The sequence below is a fragment of the Ooceraea biroi genome, chromosome 8 (assembly GCF_003672135.1).
Source record: "Ooceraea biroi isolate clonal line C1 chromosome 8, Obir_v5.4, whole genome shotgun sequence".
NCBI classification, from domain to species: Eukaryota; Metazoa; Arthropoda; class Insecta; order Hymenoptera; family Formicidae; genus Ooceraea; species Ooceraea biroi.
In genome coordinates, this window is record NC_039513.1 from 11,233,153 (window position 1) to 11,258,764 (window position 25,612).

Sequence of the window (25,612 nt, forward strand, 5' to 3'; positions counted from 1 at the left end):
ATCTTTATTCAAACTTATCAGATTTTCTCACTTTTCGTAAATAAACTTATTTGTTTCTCTTTTTTGTCCTGTTTCTAACAGGATTGGACCATTGGATCATTTGTTTCCGTTATCTGATTGAGCTTAATTTTGAAATATATTAGAATGTATTTAGCGCTGGTAAGGAAGCTAACTTAATGAGCATCAGCAAGAAAATCCATGCTGATGCTCTTATTGTTAGTAAAAAAAAACTCTACATTAAGAATTAATATTACAAAGTAAAACTTGAACTCTGTCAAAAAGATTTGCATGGACTTTTAGTAACGTAAAACTTTGTATTAATTCTTAATGCAGAGTTTTGCGTTTGAATTTTGCTAAGGGGATCGGATGGACTTTCGGGTTAACTCAATATTTTATAGCATAAACTGTAATGGGTCACTGACCGTTGTGCCACGAGTCTCAAAGAACCTAACATTTCATTAGATATTGAATATTTAATAAAATTAATATTAACACTCGAATGTGCGCGACGAGCTGATTGTATAGAAACGTTATTAAATCGATTATTAAAAATTTGTCCAATACTATTCATCGTCTATCGACTAAAACCAGTTCAAATCAACGCATCAGCAAAATCATGAATAATAATTTCATTGTTAATAATAATAATATTATTAACTAGGGAAACGCCTGTCTACGCCAGGCGTTATCATTGTTGAAATTAAAGATTTCAAGAATTTTCCCATTACCTGGGGGTGAACCCCTATCACCATGCGAAATTTGGTGTTTCTAGCATGTCGGGAAGTACCCGATCAATTCAACGACAGACAGAATAGGGATTTTATATGTATAGATTATAATTATTAATTATTGGTAACATAATGTATCATCAGTAAAATAGACAACTGTAATTATTTTTCTTCTAAGTATTAATTTCAATTTACAATTTAATGAAATATTTATTAAGTTTCTATAATCATGAAATTAATAATTAAAAATTAAAAAAGTATCTCCGACCTTTTTGAATAATTTCGAAAATCAAACCCAGTTTGAGTTTACAAAATCCAATATTTTTCGCTCCTGACAAATCATTGTACATCGAGTAACGGGTCATATTACGAAGCGACTTTATTGTAACTCGAATGGACCCACTGAAGAAATCGTGTTCTAAAATTCAAAGGCGGGTCAATGACCTGATTGGATTCATTCCTAATACTCGATTGAGAATGCCAGTTATCTCAACATTTACGTTCCTTCGTGCGTGCTGTTATTGAAATAACAAATGCCAATTGTGGATAGCGACTAATACAGAGAGTCACAAAAGTCATCGGATAGTTACGGAAAACACAAAATGACATTCGTAAATAAAGTACTGCATATACTAACAAAATTCTGCGTTTCTGTGATATGGGAATATTGAATAAATACTAGAAAAAGAAACTTGGTAAATGTTAAGATTAGAAGCGACTTTACCGATTTTTATTGTTCATAACTTTGTAATAAACAACGAGCGATGGCTAAAACTAAAACTTTTTGCTAATTAGTCAAAGCCATGTCCTTGACAATATATGTTAAGGTTACTGAAATCGCTGATGTCGTCCTTAATCTTGATATTTTTACTACATTTTTCAAGTTGACAAAATTAGTATTAAGAACTAACAACTTTATTGCTCCGCAGTATAAAATCTGTGTCACCAAACTTCTTGGACAAAGTACATTACGTTAGTAAAAAAAGGATTTCTCTACATAAATAGCTAGAATAATCTAACAAATAATATGCAAAACATCATCTATAAGTATTCTATTTGAAAGTATCAGATTATTATTTCTTTCTCTGATGAAGTAGATTGAAATACTCACGAAACATCGGAATCAAAATGATAAAAAACGCGGCTCCAATCCGGAAACCAAAACTAATATAGTTAAAATAACAAAAAACATTTTAAAAAAAGATATACTTAAAAATTAATATAGATGATAGCTCTTTTATAAAAACTTGTATACAATCCTAATAATGATAACTTATTGAATGTCTAACAGTAATTTTATTGCGACTGTTAGATCAATGTGCTTCGACACACATGCGTTTATACAGGTCACTCACCTTTCACGTTATATTCAAACGGTTAGTTTCACATTAAGTGCCGAACACGTCACAAAACACTTGTGTCTTGTCAAATTGAATGGATTTACTCGATGTAGTCATGCGTGATAAATGCGCTTATAACACTCATATATTTATGGACGGTTTATTAAATACTTGTGGTTTTATCGAACTCTGAAATTTAATTTATCCGAAATATTTCAGGAAAAATATACATAGTGAGACCTATATTCTTATATAAAAGAATTATAATTATTTACTTGTAAATTTCATTCAAAAGCTTGTCAACCTTCATTGAACATTTAGTCCATATTTAATTTTATTAATTAAATTATGTTTAATTTTACAAATGATAATATAATAATGTATCAATTTATACCAAGAAAACTTTTTCTTCTGACATATTTTTAGTAATATTTATTCAAACGATTTTAGTGTGACGGTGGACGTGAATTTGAAAACCAGAATGTCCGCAAGTTACTCAAGAAAAATGGAGTGCAGTTTATCATAACTAATCCATATACTTGAACAAAATGGACGTGTTAAGCGGACAAACCGGACAGTTGAGACAGCGAGAATCATGTTACTAGCCAAGGATCTTCCAAAGTTGCTCTGGGCAGAAGCGGTGAATGCATATCTGCGTACTTAATCGTACTGGACCAAGCGGTGTTGAAGGGAAAATACTGTATGAGCTGTTTACAGGAAGATCCTCAACTTTGACAACACTTCACATTTTCAGAATTAGATTCTATCTGCATGTATCCAAAGAACAACGGAAAAAGTGAGATGCCAAGGGACAAGGGATCTTCGTTGGATAACTGAAATCGGATATGACTCAAATCTGAAAACAAGATGATTCGAAGCAAGAATGTGGTATTTAAAGCCAACAGTGATGGAAAAACCATAGCACTGATTCCTGACAAAAAAACCTTATATAATTCTCCTGAGAAAGTCGTTCTTGATAAAGTAGTTCCTGATAAAGTAGTTTCTGATTCCCCTACCGTCCGAAGACAATCATGAATTAGTAAAAACGCCAAAGCAAAAACTGCGAGATAGAGGGAAATTGAAACCTTCTTCGCGACTTGAGATATACTTCTCACTGAAATGGACAGACTCAGAAATTACAGTGAGACTAACAGATCACCTGCTCTGGCAGAAGGCAATGAAAGACGAACTGAATTCTTTGAAAGAAAACTCTACATGGACACTTGTAAAACTGCCTTCAGATCGCAAGCCTATTTCCAACCGATGGGTCTACCGGATCAAAAAGTAAACAGTATAATATTGAGTTAAAGTGATTGGTTGCTCGTAGATTTAGGGAAGAGCTGGATTACAACGAAACCTTTAGTCCTGTTGAACATTTTGACACGGTGACACCAACGATTGGTACTGGGTGTTGCCGAATAAACGAGCAGCTGAAGTTGGCTGTTCGATATAGTTTGATGTGAAGACAAGTTTGGATCATACAATACAAAGTATCGGCTAGAGCTGTTTTTGGATTGGAATATTGGGCAGCCTGTATACTCGCTTGCATGTTCGTACAAATGCATACATGTGCATTGTGTGTAGCACGCACGCGCAACGTCGCGTCGCTCGCACGTACATACATACACCGGCGCGTGCGCGACATTATATACCGACTTAATCAAGTCATTGACCCACGTGTAACGCTCACACGTCATCGCCACCAAGCAAGCAAGCAAGTGAATACGCGCGTGCGCGCACGTAACGACAATACCAATGATGGTGGCGGCAGGGGTGACGTTTGTCTTGTTGCTAATAGTGGTGTTGGTATTAATGATAGTGGTATGTACAACGGCGCGTATGAGCGCCGCGATGTTTTGCAGAAACGTAACGTTGCACAACGTGCGGTATCACTCGCGTGTGCGCGCACGCGCGCGCCTCCGACACTGTGCGTGTTCCTCTGGTGACTCTCTTTAAGGAAGATGAAGAAAATGCAGACCAGAATACGCTGAATATATTTAGTGAGATACTTTTACGACTGATCGCCTCAAGGATCAGTGATAATGATCTCGCAATCACTTTCTCGCTAATGATATGAGCCATGTAGATGCACTAATCCTGTTACAATGTTGATAAAAGTTAGTCGACCAAATGCAATTTGTTACACAAAATAGACACAGGTTTACGTACTTTCATCAAATTTGAAGGCTACAAATAAAAAAATAGTTTAATCACGTTGTATATCGATGCAGGTATTAATTTTTCGTTACAATGAGAAATTGGCTCTATTTGCTATATTTTTAATTATAACAATTATAACGAAGATTTGAATAAAAATTGTAACGAAATTTAGAATGTAAATAGAAAACGAATTAACCAAAATGTCTCATGCATGTTACAAATATTGAACTAACGTCGTATGTAATAACCTGTGAACTGCAACTTCCCCCAATACGTACTGAAAATGAGAAAAATAAATTGCAACACTATGCTACTGATTGTGAGTTAAAATAATTTCATGTACAATAAAACGCATCATGATCACATAGGAAACCGCAGAAATGATTCGAATTACGGAAGCAAATTTTATTATGATGATGTGTAATCAGCAAGTGGGAATATCAATTATCGTTATTTCAACTTGTTTAAAATTAAAATTATTTGGAATTTAACAAAATCGTCAAATTAAATGTATTGAACATTTCAAAATAGAAATTTTCTGACGAACCAAATAATCTTTACCTCGCTTGAAGATCTTGGAAACCTACATACTGCGTTTTTCCAAATTGTGAATTTTCGATTGACGAAATAGAAAAACATGATCCACGATCTATTTTTATTCTATTATTACATGACGGCGTGTATTTTTCTCTATGAAAATGCGCGCATTTAAAAAATTGCGTGACAGGATTAACAACAGCAACGCAGCACAACTATAATTGATGGTTATCACAATTGCGGTGATACAAAGGTAAATTCTCATCAACCTGTTTAATTATAACGTAGTCAAGAGACACAGTAGTGTCTCGCGCCAAGTGCATACGCAAAGCGACGCAAGAGCGGCGAGACCGTTCCGTGGATATTATATGCGAAGCAATTGTACGCACCGTCGATTATCAGATTTTAATATCTGAACGGATCACATTCGTAATAGGCTTAATCGTTAGCTAAAGGTCACTTTATATATTTGACTTTTTACTATTTTTATTAGCGAAGATATTTTAATGCAAAGCCCAAATGTCAAAATTTATTATTTATATATCCATACAAAAAACTTATCTTTTCTTTAAAAAAGTACAAAAAGGCGCCAAGTATACGCGATGCTTGGTGCGATGGAAAAAGTGTAAGATAACATTGTTTTGAGAATAATAGTCGGAATAAAACATCGTGGCGATAATGGAAAAAGTATCGCATAAAAAATTATATTTTATTGACTAATTCATATTTAAGAAGTTAAATACAAAAGTAATAATATCCAAAAATCCTAGAATACAAATTACCTCTTAAAATATAAGACAAGAATTATGGAGATTCTGGCAATGGATACAAACACAAAGGCCGCGGTACTCATGATTCATTCTTATAATGCGTTTATTTAATGTGTTTATAAAATTATCTTATAATGAGATTATCTTATACATAATTTAATTTATTATTATTATTATTAAACAATATAATATAATATAATTTTACGGTATTTTTAGTTAATAAGGTAGGTTTAGCTAATAAAAAAGCTTTATTAGTATCTAAAGCTTATACTTAAACCGATCTTATGATAACAACTATAAATTATAAATTGGTCTTTGTCTTGTCTATATCCTTCGTTGGAAAGTTCCCTCATCATTTCTAGTTTCAAATTTTTATTTTTAAGCAAATATCTACATTTGGGAAATTCAGGTTTTAGTGCTATAACTTAAATTATAATAAATTAAAATTATATTAATCTTTTAAAGATTTTTATTTATTAATCTGATCTAGTTTATCCATCTTACGATTTTAAGAAAGCTATACTGCCAAGTAGCACGAGCGTCTAAGTGAAGAAAAAAAATGACTGCAAGATTTGTGTAACATAATATAAAACGTACTACATTTTATACTTAAAAATAAGTTTAGATAAGAATATATAAACGAAAATATAATACCAAATATACATATAATATTTTTAAATAATAATTTTCTATTCTAATTTTTAAATAATATTTTTCTATTCTATACTTATATTTTTATTCTATATCACATTTTCTACAAGTTTAAAATACTACTATTATATTTTCGATAATCCCATTTAAACAAAACAAGGATTCAATTTTATAAAAGCTAGAAAAAGTAAAGAACATTAAAATTCGTTTGAAATATAATCGCAAGATACGTTAGTCAAACTTGAATCATCGTATTCATGATAAAGCGTATTTCTGCCATTCATGATACATGAGATCATCTAGTCGTGGCACCCAAAAGGTCGATTGACCAGTGGAGGAATCCTGCAAAAAATAGCAGAAAAAAGAAGATGCAAAATGCGAAGAGATATCGAAAGTAAAGGAATAGAAGAGAGAAGCCCCGCAGGATTCATTTATAGCATCTGCAGAAGATCATAATTGTTGATTCGCTGACTGACTAAACTAATGACATCGTTACTGACTGGCCTGACTTGGTCTTACGCTTCCCCTTCCATCGCACGAAATCTCCTCGCGCTTCGCAATCCTCTTTTCCTTGCTGTTCCTTCTCCTATGTTCTTTCTATAGTGTATCTTTCTATAGTGTATCTTCTCAGTCGTAGTATCGTATCGCGCAATATCGATACAATGATACGCGCACTCACGCGCGTACACAATCACGCGGTCGCCTATCGAGCATAGACTCTACTACACTCGCTGGTTGAGTTCAATGATCTCTCGCACCGCTCCGTCTTACTTTATTGTTCGTTCTCGTTAATAGCGTGGCCTCTTTGTATCTCCCTCTCTTTCTGCCATTTTTATAAACGACTGTTATCACTCACACCCTTAATCATAATCGGCACTTCGCACTTTCCTGCTTGCATATCGCCCTTTCCTCCTGTTTCTTTTTTTTAACTATAGTCTTTTCTTGTTCCAAAACTTTGTCACTCCTTTATCATTACCTTCTTCTGTCTCTCTTCCTTTCTCTCTATTTTCCTCATTCTCTTATTCTTCTTTTGTTCTCTCTTTTTTTTCTTCTCGTCCTATCTCCCATTCTTTAATATTCTGTGCTTTTTTTTCTCTTATTGCCTTTTTATCTTTTTTCCCCTCTTTTTCCATTTTTTTACATCGACACTTATGAATAAAATAATTGTAATTGCAATGTAAAGGCGATGATTATATTGGAATGTACACTATTAAATGTCAACGAAATTGAGCGAGAGAAAGAGAGTAAATATACATTATAGAGATACACGAACGGACAGCCAACATTATAAGTAACGGTACGCGAGATAACAGCATAAAAATTGTCTGTGAACATGTATTAATAACATAATAATAAGAATAATTTTCGTAATAAATGTAGTTATTCGGTATTGCAGATTAACTAAAGAAAACCAAATCAATAATAGATTGTTATTAGGTTAAAAAGAAATTAATATCAAATTTGTTGAAAACTTTATGAAGATAAACGAAATCATAATGCTGTATATCCTGTATCTGTCCTCTCTGAAGCATTTAAAATAAAAATCTCTAAACTAGTATCCATCAAGAGACATAGTAGTGTCTAGCGCTAAGTAGTGTACGTGCGAAACGAGCGGCGAGACTGCCCCATACAGGGTGTCCCATTTTAATCAATGTATTTGAATTTCTCTGAAACCATGCATGATATTAAAATCCTATTTTTACGAGATTATATACATAGTACCGAGGGAGACAAATTCTGGTAACAAAAATTTAACTTTGGATGGAAACATCAAGCTCAAATAAAAGGTCAACTTTAGTTTTTTAAATGGCAACATAATTTTTTAAACATCTACGCGTGTAGACGTTCTCATTACCAACTCAACGCCAATACCAACCTATGACTAACAACTGTGAAGATCATCGAAGATCAAATGACCAAATGCGAGCTTATTATTAGATAAGTGCCGGGTTTATCGTTAAAACTCAAGCAGTAATTTGGCATGTAAAATCATGTAAAATTCTTTTATTAATCAATGATGTAATCACCATCGTTTTCGACAATCTTTTCCCAACATTCTAGTAACATACGGTGCTTCGATCATAAAACGATCTCACTTTTGTATTGAAAAAGGAAGAAAGATGGATTTTGCCGGCTTCCAATCATGCGAATTTTTTCCCATTCAAATCGTTTTGCAATGATCGAAACAAGTGATAATCTGATGATGCCATCAACGTATAGTATGGACTTCGCGATTCATGGAAGCCCTCGAAAAGTGTCGCTGAATTAGACGAAGAGGGAATGAAGTGACGACCAATTTTGCTCTCTTTTTCTATTCTCTACTATGCTACTGATTAGAAAGAGACAGAGCTTAGTCGTCACTAGTCGCTATCTCTTTCTTTCGGTCATATCTTTACCTGAGCGCAGTTCATACTATACGTCGATGGATGGTGCGATATCATGAGAATACGGTGGATGCGATATGACATTCCGTTTCAGTTTCTTTAGTTTGCGCAAAGTCTGTTTGGAGTATATGGTTTCGCGTTGTCATGGTGAAAAATGACTCCCTTACGATTGGCTAGAATTGGATGCTTCTCCTGGATTGCTATTTTTAAATTATCTAACTGTTGAAGTACTTGTTAGAATTAATCGTTTGGCCAATGGGGAGCAGCTCAAAATAAATTATTTCTTTTCAATCCTATCAAACAAAAAGCATCACCTTCTCAATATGCAAATTGGCTTTTGCCGCAGATTCTACACGCTTATTTGCTACTTTCCAAGTGCATTTGCATTGAACATTGTCGTACAGGATTCATTTTTTATCGCCAGTCGATTAAAAAACGATTCTTTATTTAGTCGATCAAACAAAGAAACAACTGCAAAAATTCAATTCAATTTGTTCGCTTCAGTTAGCAAATGCGATACCTAAATATCGAACTTCAAAGTGTACTTAATCTTTTTTAAATGCGGTCGATCTGTCAATATTAAGTCTCTTAGCAATTCTTCTGTTGAAATTCGTGACTTATTTTGCACTAAATTGCGCACAAGGAGATGCACGTGCATTCTTTGCTATTTAAAAAAATTAATAAATATCACCGTTAAAACACTGTGTAAAACTCACGTCACAAATGGACAAAATTAAGGTAAATGCACCAATTTACGACGCGTCATGAGAAAATCATCATATAAGTACACGACATGGTTGGAGGAACATAACCAGAATTGACCCCTGCGTTTAAAGGTCAATGCGACGCGATAGCAACGATTCTATGAGCGACTATACACGCACGCACGCACGCACGTACGTACGCATGCTTGTACTATATATGACCATATACACATATGTATATATTTTTACATGTGTTTTGTTGCGGACTACAACCTGTATTCCTTTTATTAAATCAAAGCCAAATTTTTTTTATTAAACTTTCTTGTAACTTCAATCAGTAGCGTAATATTTGCCCGGACACCCTCTGTGTGTGTGAGTGATGTACATATATGCATACACATAGAATAGCGTCAGCAACATTAAATTCTATTATTTCTCTATATTCCTTCATCTCTCCGAGCTCATCCTTGTTTTTTCACTTTTCTATATCTAAATTTCTAATAACAAGAACCGTTTCCCAAGATGCACAGTGATAACTGTGAAATATTTTAAGTAATTGGAAATACTTTTTGTAAATCTAATATATGTATAATATAATAATTGTCAACATTATCCCTTTCTGGAGACACTAAGTATAGTATCTACGCGCTATTGATCTCTTTATTTTTTGTAGTAAAGGAGTTTTATGTATTTGATTCATTTTTGGTGTTAAAAAAAAGGATTAAGTTATTACTTGACTAAATTTTGCACGTCAACAAAATATGCTTTTAAATATATTTTATTGTAAAATTAGTTATTGTAAAATTATTTGTTAGGTTTTATAAATTTCTTTAGAATAATATTTCTTAAAGCAATTACCAATATAAAGGCGAAGCTTTTGATTGCAGGCTAAACAATGATACCTAGATTCTCATTGTTGTACACAACTCCCATCGATTAGACGTTTTTAGAAGTGCATGAAGCGATGAGCGTCGATAAGGTAGTGTCACGTTTAACGTCAAAACTAATAACGCAGATATTTTAGTGCCTTGAAATTTTGAATGATCATACATAGAAATATCAAGCTTCATAATCATTCATTAAGAGATGACGTTAAAGGAATAAGAGTCTGGACAGCTTGTGTAAACGTAAAGAGACTGTAGATTGTAGTTTATGCTTTTAAAAGCATCTACAGAAGTATATACAGAAATATAATAAAATTTTATCGTCTCTTAATCGATAAGGCAATTTGTCGGGCATTTTATTAGCCTTATACAGCAAATTTTGTTCAAAGAGAACAACTAAATGCGAATTTTGTGGAATGTATTTAATTTCGTCTTAATAACGGATTCGCAGCCTATTGACTTTGCGATTGATTGTATATTTGTTCTCGTAAACAAAATTTGCGATCAGAGCGACTGCAACACACATCATCGTCACGCCTTTTAATAGATTCGGTCGGTGTGACTGCAATAATTCTGTCTGAAGGAATGTTTATTGCCCCCAGCTGGATGACTTTTCGAGAACTAGTCGAGAAATACTAATAATACTAGATTGTAGATTCGTGTCCTCATGTCGCAAAACAAAGCCTCTCAATATCTTCACGAAAATTATAATTTAACGAATATATTATTGAAATATACTGATAGCCAATCATTACCACATTGCCTTGATTCTTATCTTTCTTATGTGTCTTTAAACAATGTTATGTTAGTAAAATTATATGTCGATATCAACTTATCTGCATAATATATATCTATACAATATAATTTTTTCATTTTCCTCTCCTCCTCTCTGTGCTTGTAACAATATCGACGAGATCACAGTTCTTTCGATGAAGACAGTCGACCGGTCACTCTCTGCGGCATCTGCTCTCGTGCGCTTAAGATCTCTTCGCGTCTGTACAGAAATAACCTTCGTACCCGACAACGAAACTGACGAGACAACTCGACGACGAGATGCAGCGTATTATGCAGCAGTATCGTCAAGATGCCGTCCTCGCAAGAACACGATTATTTTCTCGCTATCCCGTTGATAGCCTTGCGCATGCAGCCTGTTACCAAGGAAGATCGAATCTATTCATTTTCATATCATTAGCCGGAAAAAAGATGTGCCAACATTTTCCAATATCACGATAGTAAAGAGAAGAAGATTTAATTGAACAATTAAATTCTGAAACGGTTAATTAAAAGAGTCATGATAAATAACTTAACAATAAAATTAGTTTTATTGCCAAAGCAAAAACTATAATAAGTGTATAACATATATTGACATTACTCTTGTTGTTAAAATACAATCGCAACAACATGATATGGAAGAATCAAAGCAGTAAACATAAATTGAGTATAATATTGAGAATTAACACGTGCCGCATGTACCATTTTCGATCATCACACTGACCTCATTTTCAAGTGATTTTTATCATTGGTAGATAAAATGTAAGAAAATAATTGCAGATATCTATTACTATTACCTTATCACTATTACAAACTCATAGATACCGGTACAACATGTAGCGTTTTTGATACACATAACTTGAAAATGACAACTACTCAACTACGTGTTTTAACAATAGCAGAAAACCTGCAACTCCTGCAAGTCCAGCTTTTGCGTTTACTTTTCTCTAAAAACTTTAGTATTATTATATTCACTTTTGTAAAGTACACGATTTATAAAAAGGAATTTTTTAAATAATTATTGGTTCCCTTAAACATCATGTAATATCGAAATCTCAAATTTTTAAATATCAAAAAACTGATTGTGTGATTGTGTTAATTATAAACTTTTTACTACGTATTTACTATATCTGAAATATTATGTAAAATGGAATAAAATTTTATAATATATTATACCGTGTAACACACAAATCCCACGTTAACTTTCAAATATAAATTCAATTTAATAGTACTAATATACAAGTTCTAGGCCGTGAATGACCATCAGTTTTCTAAGAAGGTCAACAGCGCATTATATTAAAGTGATGAAGTATACCATTTTCAAGAACAGTCAAAATCGGTTTAATCAGGAGACATAGTGTCTCACGCCAAGTCCTGTACATATACGGGGTGTTCCAGGAGATAAGGTCAATATTCTGGGAAGTGATGCTATTAATCATTTTAAGCAAACATGTTCATGAAAAAGAAAAACTGCATTGATGTAGAACGGTGGAATTTTTAAAACTTTATTATAAGCTGTAATGTAAAAATATATTACTTCAACCATAAGATACACAAGAGTACGCAGTATCTCTTTCTTTTTCAATAATTTTGCAACTATACATTCAAATAGCTATATCTTGGAAACCGATCAAATTAGTTCATATGAATATTTTTGCTTAAAATGATCAATACTATTACCTCCCAGAAAATTGACTTTTTCTCCTAAGACACCCTGTATATCCGAACACGGATTAGTTAGCTAAGAGCATTTTTGATTATGAAATCCCAGTAACGGCTGGACTTGAGCTGAACAAATCAAGTTCATGATAAACTTAATCGATAGTTGATAGTTGATTTATTTTAGGAAAGTGTTCTTATTTTTACTTTATTTGCTCTACAAATTATGGAGGTATTATGACGTAAAGCTCGAAAGTGAAAAAATTGTTTTGTCACGATCATCGTCACCGACTCTCCAGCAATGGCCAATTGATTTACTTATCAAGAAAGGACGGTAGCTGTTGATTACTAATTGTTCATCTATGGTTGGTTTCTAACTCAAATCTATTTTACTAATTTTATTAATTATTTGGAATCATTTTATTCATAAAATGAATTATTACTTATTTAAAAAATAATTTTTTCATGAAATTCAAAAATATATCATGTATGAGGTCATTCTGAGATAAACAAACAAAATATGAGAAAATAAATTTAGGTAATTATGCATAATAGGGGAGCCAGCCCCGATGACCTTGACCTTGACATATGTTATAGAGGTCACCCTCCTGAGTGACCTTCAGAAAGTTTTAGCCGGCGGTCATTGTTTATTAAAAAATTAACCAAATGAGTTTAATAATTTTGCACAAATTTTCAGCTATCTACGCTCTTTCACAGCCTGCTTCGCGGGAGGGCAGGGACAGGAGCTTCGCCCCTCTCCCCTGCCGGAGCTAGTGTAACAGATTTCAAATTAGTTTATATATTTGTGTATTTGACACCTTATATAGAGTATACGTGTTTGTATTACTATATTGTGCGCTGATATTATGTTGTGTTTACCTTTTCTACATTCCTCCGAATTCAGCTAATAGAATGAGCCAGTATAGGACAGGTTGTCGTACGATTAACATTTAATACGTGAAAGATGAATTTCTAGCTTATGAATAAACTTAAATTAAATAAAAATTGATATATCTTTGTTCTTGAGGTTTCTTGACAAAAACCTAACCTAACCTAACCTAACCTAACCTGGCTTCGTCCCTCTCCCACCGGGATCCGTGCCGTGTACCACGTGATCAAAATCTGTACGGTGAAATCTGTTACACCGGCTCCGGCGGGGGGGAGGGGCGAAGCCCCTGCCCCCAGCCCTCCCGCGAAGCGGGCTGAAAACGAGCGTATGTGCCCGAGGCTCCACTTTCGGAAAATATAACCTAACCAAGGTTGGGTTGGGTTGGGTTGGGTTGGGTTAGGTTAGGTTAGGTTAGGTTAAAGCAGAGAATAATTTGTACTTATATTAAAAGAAACTATTCTCTATATTAACGATTCACTGCTTTAAATGACTTCAAAATAACTACTACATTTTCGAAACTTCTTTTGTTAATAACCTTTTAATAAACAATGACCGCCGGCTAAAACCTTCTGAAGGTCACTCAGGAGGGTGACCTCTATAACATATGTCAAGGTCAAGGTCATCGGGGCTGGCTCCCCTATTATGCATAATTACCTAAATTTTTTCAACTATACCACCCAAAATTTCAAAGCGCTAGCATATCGGCATATTAGTTTTGACGTTAAATGTGGCAGTATGTTATTACTGCTTGCCAAAAAAATCACGCTTTGTACTGCACACGCTGTCAGAAAATGAAAAAAAGACGGCAAAGTAGAGCACTTTAAAGATATGTTAAGAGCGGCCGATATTCATCCGCATTTCATGAAAAATATTATAACTGGTGACGGAACGTAGTGTTTTTAATATGCGCCATTCGCAAAGCGACAGAAGAAGTGCCTATGATAGAAGAGTCGAATCAAGATATTGCTCACCGTTTTCTTTAATTCAAAAGAAATTGTCTACTAGGAATTCATACGGGAAGGCCAAATGGTGAACGCTGATTATTTATTACTTGAGTGTTCTGAATCATTTGTAGAACAGGATTCTTCAAGTTCTCGGCCTGAATACCGAGAGCAAGGGTCTTGGTCTGCACAATAATGTAAGCCGCATAAATCCAAGATTGTACGTGTGATTTCTGGCTTCTTGATTCAGGAAAGACATCAGATCTCCCGTATTTGCCTGATATAGGCTTCGTCTAATTTCTGACTATTCTCAAAATTTAAGTTAGCAATGGAAGGAAAGCGTTACGACATCATTCAGGACATCCAAAGAGCTCCGCCCAGCCCAGTCCGCTCCAGTTTTGGAAGCGATTGCGAAAATAGAGTACAGTAACCGCTTCAAAAAATATTTTAATCGCTTTCTGCATTCAGTAGTGTATTTTGAATAAAAAAGAATGAATAAAAATAAAAAATTTATTACAATTTATTATTAATATTAATGCGCATATATTTGACGTTATTTTTTTTATTTAATAACGATGACCTGAAGACACAAATCACGTCACTGTTTCAACAAGCAGCAATTCAAAGCAAATAACATTGTGCACTTCGTATTCAAACGTTAGGTGTATCGGAGCGAAGAAACTGGAACGGCGATAACAAAGGAACTATTTCAACGCGTTCACAAGCATACAATATAGGGTGCTCGCGCAAAGAAGTATCCCGTTAGATTATTATCTAAAAAGATATTTAATCAAAATTTTTTTGCTGAAATGTATGAACTGTTCATTAATTTATTTTAAATAAGCTCAATTTTAACGTAGTTATGATACATTGTTTAACTCTTTTGTACCTCTGGGACATATACAGGGTGATTCGTATAAAGTGACCGATTTAATTATTAGTGAAATTTGAAGACATATGAAAAAAGAGTTTATACAGATATGTTCAGTACAAAGGGGGACACCATGTAACGGATACGATTATTTTATGAGTGGAGGCGTTGAGGACATTTCAAAGTCAACTTCTTTTTTTAATGGGATGCTGTATTTTTTATTTTATAGGATAGTAGCCCTTTTTAATATAAATTCAAGGATACATTACATAAAAACATTCAACGTCAATCAAGGCCAAAAATACATGATAAAATAAAATTCAAATGTATGATCTGTATTTCTGTTCTTCACAATAAATGTTCAAAGTTTTGACTTTGAACTCGACGACACAGATGAATTCTGTGTATCAAATGATCCACTGCTCTTCTTAGTACCTCTGATGAAATATTTTCAAGTGCTTCAGTGATTCGAACAATCATATTATCACGAGTTGTTGGGGGTTCAGAATACATAATGCTTTTGACATATCCCCAAAGAAAATAATCTAAGGGCGTAAGGTCAAGTGACCGAGGCGGCCATGCTACAGATCCATTACGTCCGATCCATCGGTGTGGGTATTTTTGATTCAACAAAATCTGTAATGCCCTAGTAGAATGAGCTGGTGCTCCATCTTGTTGAAACCACATTTGTCCTCGAGTATGTAAATCCACATCTTCTAATAATAGTGACAAATGGTTCTCAAGGAAATTGTAGTAAATTGCACCATTTAGTATCCCATCGAAAAAATGAGGTCCAATTATGTGCCCATTCAAAATACCGCACCAAACGTTTATACTCCAAACACGTTGATTATCAATTTGCCTCATCCAATGTGGATTCTCTCTTGACCAATAATGCATATTATGCCGATTTACACAGCCATTACTCTTAAAAGTCACTTCATCGGAAAAACAAACAGTATGGAAAAATTTTGAATTTTGTTCTACCATATGGCAAGCCCAAACACAAAAATTTGTTCTATTTTGAAAATCTGTCCCGTGAAGCTCTTGATTAAGATTTATATGGTATGATAATGCCTATGCTTTAAAATTCTTTGTATTAAAGAAAATGGCAACTGTGTTTGTTCTGAAATTCTACGGATACTTATATGCGAATCCAAATTAACTGCTGTCAAAACGGCAACTACGTTGGCTTCATTGTCTCTTTCATAATGTGATCGTTGACGGTTTTTTCTTACTTGTAGTGTACCAAATTGTCTTGCTCGTGATATAATCCGTAATATTGAACGGGCACTATGTCTATGTTGATCTGGATATTGTTCATTTAATACTCTTGCAGTTTCAGCTGCATTTTTTCCACATTCACCAAAAGTTATCAAAATGTCTACAATTTGTGAATTATTGTAATTAGAGATTACGTTCAGTGCTACGACTAATCTCATACTAAGGCTCGTTCGCTTTGGCACTCACAACGTTTGTAAGCATCACTTGTCCTTACAATCTTCGTAACAATAACATTATAATAGCAGTTTCCAAAGAAAATACATCTCATAAACATAGACATAGACATACTGAGAGCCAAAGCGAACGATAGACGGAAATACAGATCATACATTTGAATTTTATTTTATCATGTATTTTTGGCCTTGATTGACGTTGAATGTTTTTATGTAATGTATCCTTGAATTTATATTAAAAAGGGCTACTATCCTATAAAATAAAAAATACAGCATTCCATTAAAAAAAGAAGTTGACTTTGAAATGTCCTCAACGCCTCCACTCATAAAATAATCGTATCCGTTACATGGTGTCCCCCTTTGTACTGAACATATCGGTATAAACTTTTTTTTCATATGCTTGAAATATCACTAATAATTAAATTGGTCACTTTATACGAATCACCCTGTATGTCCCACTCCCACTTACCACATTTAAAAATCATAACTTTTAAACAAATAGTCTCATTGACTTCTATGTTGGCTTGTTTTAAAGAGGAAGGTTCAAACTACATGTATAAAAGTCGCGCATTTTAAAATGTAATGTCTTCAATAAAATATAGTTATGTAAACTTCGCGAAAAATAGAACTTTTAGGTAATGAAGAATAACCGTATATTATGTCGAAAAATCATTGATGCTAAGTATATACTTAAAGTCGTATTTAATTGTGAAAGAAATGCAAAAAGATTAAAACTTTATTGTAATAAGTATTGTAATATTTTATATGTGTAATTGAAGAGTGCGGAATTCACAATTCGTGTCATATTCGTTATATTTAGAATACTTTTATCGTTTCAAAAACATTTTAGGTTGAATAGTCATGTGTATACACACACACACACACACAATTGTATGTTACATACTACTGCGACCGTTTTCTGGTACTTCTGGCAGATGCACATACAGATGTTTTCATGCTGACAATTTGTTCAGAAGTTCCTTGTAATAGCTATTTGAGATGTATTATCTTGACAAATTTTACGTTTGATTTATAATTAATATTCAGAAAAAAAACAATAACATAAGTTCATATTTTAAATATATCGATATTTTAGCTCATATTTTAAATATAATAAATTTTGTATATAAAAGAGAGACCGGGGCGAAGTCGTCACCGGGGCGAGATGCGGGGCGGAATCGTCATTACAGTTATCTCCAAATCTGTATGTTGCGTGAACTCGCCATTAATATTGTAAACGCCACTTATGGTGCCCATGTGACCAACGAGTTTAGTGAAGTTATGTGTCATGTTATGATTTTCATTACGACAAACGTGTTTTCGGACGTCAAACATGAAATTTTTTACGCATCAAAAATTTTAAATATTTTAAATATTATTTTCTCTCCAATCTTGTGATACGGTGATTCTAAAGATTCTATGTACGCTGAACACGCATCCAGTGAAATTTTTTAAATTTTTGTTGATTTCTAATATTTCATGAGCGATTAAACTTGAAATCTATGTCCGAGGCAAAGTCATCACCAAGCTAACGGGGCGAAGAAACGAGATAAGAAATAGCTAAAATTATACGAAATAGCTGAAATTATTATGCTAGAAACGTATAAAAAAACGTAAACGCTACGGTCGGCAATGCATGAATTCGATCCCACGACTTCTTCCACATTCGTAATAAAATCGGGTGATTTAAAATCGAGATATTGTAATTAACAAGAAGAATATCAACAAGAATAATCAACATTAAATGTCTTCGATTGCGAATTTGAACTTATAATATTATATTATAGTATACCCTCCTTGGTAACATATAGTAAAATAATATTTGGCAATGCATAATAGTTTACGAAAAATCATTGTTTAAGGCCATTCGTATGTGTTAGTTTAACGTCGTGTGTATATTACATATTATACAGAATGTAAGGCACTTAAAGTAGTTTAAAGTAGTTGAGTAATTCGTTTACTTTTGGTGATAAAAAAGAACGCTTCAGGTAAATATTATTTGGCCTCATGATGTGGCATAATTTAATGTCAATAGTTCTATTCAAAATGGAGAAGAAAAAGATATATAAAAGTTAACTTCGTGTTTTTGTAAACGGTACAACAATATATTTTTTTGTTTTTTTTTCTACTAGAATACTGTAAGACATATTCAAAATTATTTGCAATCATTGAAGGTCAATAAAGGGAAATTTATTTAAAGTAAATTTATTTCAACGAGCAAATCAAAGAAAATACAAACGTCCTCTACTAACAAGTATATTGAGCAAATACGATAGCCAGCTCATATCTTACACACTTGTAGTATTATTTCGAAGAAATAAAAATTTACAATTGGATTTAGATTTCCGGTTGAAACCGCTCTGTCATTTTGGTTCCGATGTTTCATGAACATTTCAATCCACTTGTAAGGGAAAAAAGCAACTTGATGAAGTATTAAGATATTTTCTTATTTGATGAAGCTATCCACTCGAAAGGCGGCAAATACCATTCTCTATATTGCCGGAAAGTGCAATCGCAAGAGTCCTTAAGCAGTGGGTCACGCGCAGTGGGAAACTGGAACGATTTCATCTCTAGACGGAAGACTCGATTTTTCTCTGCGGGAGAAATTACCGATTTTTCTTTCGATTACGCGTTTTCTAGGTTGCAAATAAATAAGAACGTGACGCGTGAGCGGTAACGACGATCTACCTACATATTTTCGCTCTACGATGTCGTTTCCGCTTTCCGCTTGCAAATGAAACAAACGGCAAATTGCAAATTTCTTCGCGTGTAATTTTTTTGTGAGAAAGAGTGAGAGAGAAATAGCAAAAGAGAGAGCGTGTATGCGAAGAAAAAATAAACTCACATTTTCACGCATCATCCAAAAATCTCATATTGTAAATATTTTGAAATACATTAACAATTACCATATCTTTCAAATATCCAAATAATATAATATACGAATCTAAGCACACCACACACACACACACATACACGCACGCACGCACGCGACACACACACACACACACACACACACAATTCAAATTAGCTACCCGGTAAAAAATTTTTTATATATAATCAGACAAAACTCATGGTTATACAAAATTATATATCATTTTTGTCCATGTATGAATAGATATGCTTATATATAAATGGATATGCTTATGTATAAATGGATATATATATATTTGTATATTATTAAAGATATGTAAGTAGTAAAATATATTATTTATTGTAATCTGAAGTCCGAATTTTTCGAACTTCAAATTGCTTGCGCGTGTGAACTACATGGACGTCCATGGGAGTCTCTGTACCACAAGCGCAAAAATTCTCAAAAAAATTAATATGCCAAGGCGTGTATATTAACTTTATTATATAACTGTCAGGCTAAATCTTAACGTCGAGTAAGAACTCGACGCGTGCACCACATAGCGGTGCGGAGCGAAAACACATATTCCTAGTTTATATAGAATCATATACAATTATATATGAAGGCATCTGAATCATACTTGTGTTTATGTATATTTATACATGATGCAAGACTTATATATAATTATATATTAGACAAATACAGATCCATATATAATTATATATAAAACATTGTAACGTTATATATAAGTATGCAAAGTGCGCATCTTATATGTAGCAGTTATTGCATTTATATATAAATATATATAACGTTCTATACTTTGTCATTTATAATTATATATTTTCTGCACAGATTATGTATAATCTTGTATAAGTATATTCAATTCTGCATGAATATACATGCAAAATGTTTTACCGGGTATTACTCAGATAATTATTCAGCTGCCAAATGCTTTATTTTGTATTTGCTAATAATTCACGATCGTAATTATTAAACGCGAACGAAAATTAATTCAGCATCTTTTCGTTGCACTTATAGATTGCATGTAATAAATGTAATCAAGGATGCAAATGCAACGCAGTATCGTGACAGCAATCATGCGTGTCTCGTACCGGTATAAGAATGCGAATTATTTAATGAAATAAGCAAGAGATTTTTCAAAATAATGGGCGAGCGTCATCCCACATATAAATTTCGCAAAGAACTCAAGAATTCACGCGAATTCACGAAAGTAGTCCGATTTCAATAAAGATCTAATAAAACTTGCACTTATTTATTTATATTTTATATTATATTTATATTATATATTCATATCTTATATATTATATATAATTATATATCAATATTTATATTTTATATGCATTTAGGACGCAGCGTCGTAGTATCATACCTTTATCATAAAAATATCGTAATGGCACCATGATTAATATAATTCCGGCATAAATCTACAGATCTTGTGTGTTACGTGCAAATAACATAGCATTTTAACGTATCTTCAATGACGAATATATCTAGACCAACAATTCCATATATCACTTTTATAGCAGGAGGTGGAATTGGCAACTGATAGTTTAATGAGAAAGTTGAATTGTTCCTACAATTTTTTCACTCTGTTCTACAGGGTGCCAAATAATAATTATCAAAATGTATGACGATTAAATTTACATAAAATATCTTATTAGGTAAACTCAATGATTATATAAATATCATAATATAATTATCAATTATTATTTGCTATTTTTTCTATTGCATTCGCTGAGAATAAGCCCAGGGGCCATATTATATATTTAAAGTTATTTCAATCTTTTCATTGATTTTTCTGCATAATAAGTATGAGTTAGATTAGATTATTTGCTTCTTTTTTATTCATATTATCACAAAAACCTAATATGTGTAACTATTATCTCGGTCAATTTTCAGTTGTGCTAATAAACCTTTTAAATATATTCATTTATAGCAATATTAGCAATCTCACCGAATTTCATGAGAATCGGAGGTTGAAGCCTTTTGAAACTACATTCATTTGCGACTTCACGATATTCCCTTGTAAGTCAATCATGGCAATAATATACAAAATTGTTTATACCTTTGAACGATTGAATTTTCGACCTATGTTTACTAAGACTTTTTTTACTCATTGTCAGTATTGTGTGTATCTATCTATCATGTGAATACTGAATGCTTTGTTTTAAACACTCTGTATATACACGTCACGGAAATATTAACAGTGTCACGGAAATACGCATCTGCAGTCAACCAGACCGCTTCTATTAGCTGTGTGTAATTTTCTTTCCAGTGTGTCAAATGTCATTCATGGAACGAAAGAAATGAAAGAAACTAATAAAAAATCAAGCGACGATTTTCCAGCAAATAGCTATTAAAAGTGCATGGATTATTCTATATATTGAGCTTACTTTTTCAGCTTATTAAAAGACTCCGTAATTACAGGAAAGACACTGTGTTACGCGCAAAAGATATAAGAAAATGCAAATTCATTAGTTTCCCTCTTTAACTGTGACCTTTTGACTGTGAAAGGCGTATAGATATACGACATCAGAAAGTTGCCGTTTAGATAGAAAAGTTGCGTATATACATCCTCATATGTCTATCATTATACGAAAAACATATATGTACATGCAGTAAATTTTATACAGTGTAATAGATATATTGTTTTACTAAACTGATATAAGATTGGATATTTTGTTAATATGTCACTGCAACCTTGGCATCTAAACAGCCACTATAATTTAAAATAAATAAATAATGTAATAAAAACTATATGAGCAAGTAGAATCTAAATCACGATTGTCGATGCGTATATTTCAATCGTACTTTTTTTAGTACAATATTCGTCGAATATTTCGATTCTATTTTGGATTTTTTGCAGCAGATAGTAAAAGATTTTTTTTAATTAAAAATAAACTGAACTTTGAAATCATCGATATCTTTGTTAAACATTAAACATTAGTATTACAAGTTAGCACGACGTATCCGGAACATCGTGTTGTGTGTGAACGAGGATGATAATCCAATCGATTAATCTTTCTTACCTGGGAGCATTGATGATCGGCCGGCCCATTGCCCGTTGCTGGCGCTTCTCGTTGACGGGAAGGCGCAGATAATCCTGGTCGCCAAGGAGGAATAGATCCTTTGAAATAATCATGTCCACCGCGCTGGCTGCCGATTAAGCTGGCCGCCTCTACGGTTTCAGTTCTCTTGACTGAGCAATCCGCCGCTCAGGCAACGTAGTACGTAGTGGCCGCTACGCACACAAATTAATTAACGGAGCTTCACTTTTTCCACCACTGAATCACGTGCATCAATCGAGCTGCTATTTGGCTGCACTTAACAACACACACTCGATGATGGCATTCTCACAAAGATATATGTTTCGCGAACGATAGAACGATTCGTAGAAACTTGCATTGATGAAATCTTGTACGGCAAACACAAACGATTACACGAGGTCTTTCGAGGTTTGGGGAGAACACAGAGGTGCTATGTAAGCTGCAACAAGCTGAAAGACCCACCGTTGATCCAATGATTGGAACTTGAATGTCGCTCTTCATGCACTGATCTTAACGTTCACGAAAGAACAACCATAATTGCATCTTCCAGTGGTACTCTTCCTCGCAAGATTAATTGATTTAAATGCGACGATGCGCGAGTTCGCTCAAAGAACACGAATCGCCAAATTCTGGATATCACAAGTGACGTACAATCGTTTTTCATTGATGGTGATTTTCTCAAAACAAATTTCTTCTTCGTCAGATTGAGAAAATTCTCGTAAAATAACTTCGGCTTAACTCTTTCGAAATCAGAAATCTGCCGTTCTTTCGTCGATTTCGTGCGATTTTATGTTCCGTGAATCATTAATGGAGTTGCATGACAGTTTTCATCAGTTTTCGGTATTGAGTTTCTTGAAAGAGTAAATGCATATAAGAAAAAACAGATCGCAAAGTTTCACATTCAAACCGACGGACATTTCTACAAATCTGTTGTCTCTCTTTTTTTCTCTCTTTCTCTCTTTCTATCTCTCTCCCTCATTCCTTCTCTTTCTCTCTCTCTTCTTTTAACACAATTGTAGATATAGATTATAGATGTTTTTCCCTGAAACATAAAATAAAATAAATGTTAAATTATATTTATATTTGTACGTTGTAATGCCTGTAAATTGTAAGAAAAATTTGATATGGCTTTTATAAGTTGTAGTATTTTTACGCGCTTGCAAAAGTTTGTAAGATCATAAACAGATGACTGCAGTCGCTTAGTAATTGCTTTCTTTTTAGTTGCTTTTCAGTGTTTAAATGTTAACCATACTCAATATCACAAATGATAATTAACAAATCGTAATTTCGAAGAAAACGTCGAAACATTTAACGTGATTAAAGATAAAATCAGATAAAATTTTTGCTGCAAATTTTATCGCTTTAACCGAAGCAAAACTACAGCAACTGCTGCAACAACCAAAAGACTGATTTCTGATACTTATTGAGAGAATATTATTATACATATATTGGGTTGTTCGGAAAATTCGTGCGATTTTTTAAGAGATGCCCTTAAAATATGTTTATCTATGGCCAATATTCATAGTCGGATCTTATACTTAAGACCGTCTTAAATTCATTTGCAAATGCTGTATGGATCATTTCATTGGCTATGGAGTATCTGAAGATACACTTAAGACAGTCTTAAATAAGATCCGATTATGAATACCGGCCTATGTCGTGAGTGACTTTAACTTATAACATATATACATATTCTGAAAGAGGACATTTCAACGCGTCATTTACGAATAAGAACATTTGGATCGATTGAGTTTTGTTAATTTTACATCAATTTAAAAATAGAATAAAATAAGATGCATCTTCGACACATTATGTTATTTTATTTCAAAAAAGGCAAGAATGCCGTTCAGACAATAAAAAACTATTTGTGTCGTTTACGCAAGTGATGCAGTAGCTGAAAGAACTGTTCAGAAGTGGTTTGCTCGCTTTAAACGTGGTGATTTTAACGTCGAAGACCAAGAACGCTCAGGTAGGCCTTCAGCGGTAGATGACGACCAAATTGCAGCATTAATTGAAAGTAATCCACGTTACACGACGCGAGATATCGCGACAGACGCGACGGAGATACTCCACATATCTAATTCGATCGATCGATAAATGGATCACCTCACAAAATGACTTTTTCTTCCGACATGGTATTCGCATGTTGCCGGAAAGATGGGAAAAAGTCATAGAAAACAATAGAAAATACTTTGATGGATTTATATTGCATCGATTGTTTCATTTCAATAATATAAAGAAAACTTATAAAATCGGCAAGAACTTATCCTATTACTCGACATATTATTACAAAATCCAAACAATATTATATACTATATCTTATCTCATTAATGAACATTTCACAAACGAAAAGTATATAAATACTGCGTAGACATGCACGCTATTGCCCGTATACAATATAATAAAATATTTAAAAAATATAGATTCATTAAGTTTTTAAATTCAAAAAGAAAACGTCAAACTTTTTACTAGAAATTTACTTTTGTAAGTAATAATTTAGAAAGTCATGAATTCAAAAGTCATGCAAAATTTAAGTGCAAAACCAAACTAAAATCTAATTCGGCAGTTACATATTTGAATGCGTTATTAAATGAATATTTTAAGGTCACAAAGACTATCTTATTTTTATTAATATAATTTTATTCTTATGCCTTTAATCTTATATAATAGAACCACGGATCCAGCGTTTATTAATTCATTTAGCAAATTTATGCTAAACCGAAGAAACACCTAATTCGGCAGTCGGTGAATATCTGAATTTCGTTATTCAACGATTTTAAGACCAAAAAAAGAAGAGCATCTAATTATTTACCATCACTTCACTTGACTTTTGCGTAATAATATACAGCGCAGTTATATTTCGTAAATTATTTGGATCAACATGTAAAGTATTTTAAATTCAAATGACTCCTTTATGTCGTCAGTAAATTCATTCCTTCAAATTAATAAA

The 25,612-nt window shown here is 33.2% G+C and overlaps 1 protein-coding gene across 2 annotated transcripts in view; it reads right to left on the minus strand.

The window, feature by feature from the left end:
• LOC105278570 (ABC transporter G family member 9) overlaps window positions 1-25,612 on the minus strand; it is a 53,708-nt gene that overhangs the window by 17,165 nt on the left and 10,931 nt on the right. The window contains exon 1 of one of the 2 annotated variants that reach the window (XM_026971576.1): window positions 22,645-22,757. In XM_026971576.1, coding sequence (XP_026827377.1) covers window positions 22,645-22,757 — 113 coding nt within the window. Of the gene's footprint in view, window positions 1-22,644; window positions 23,705-25,612 lie in introns of those variants that run through there. The other variant, XM_026971575.1, reaches the window with a different exon arrangement.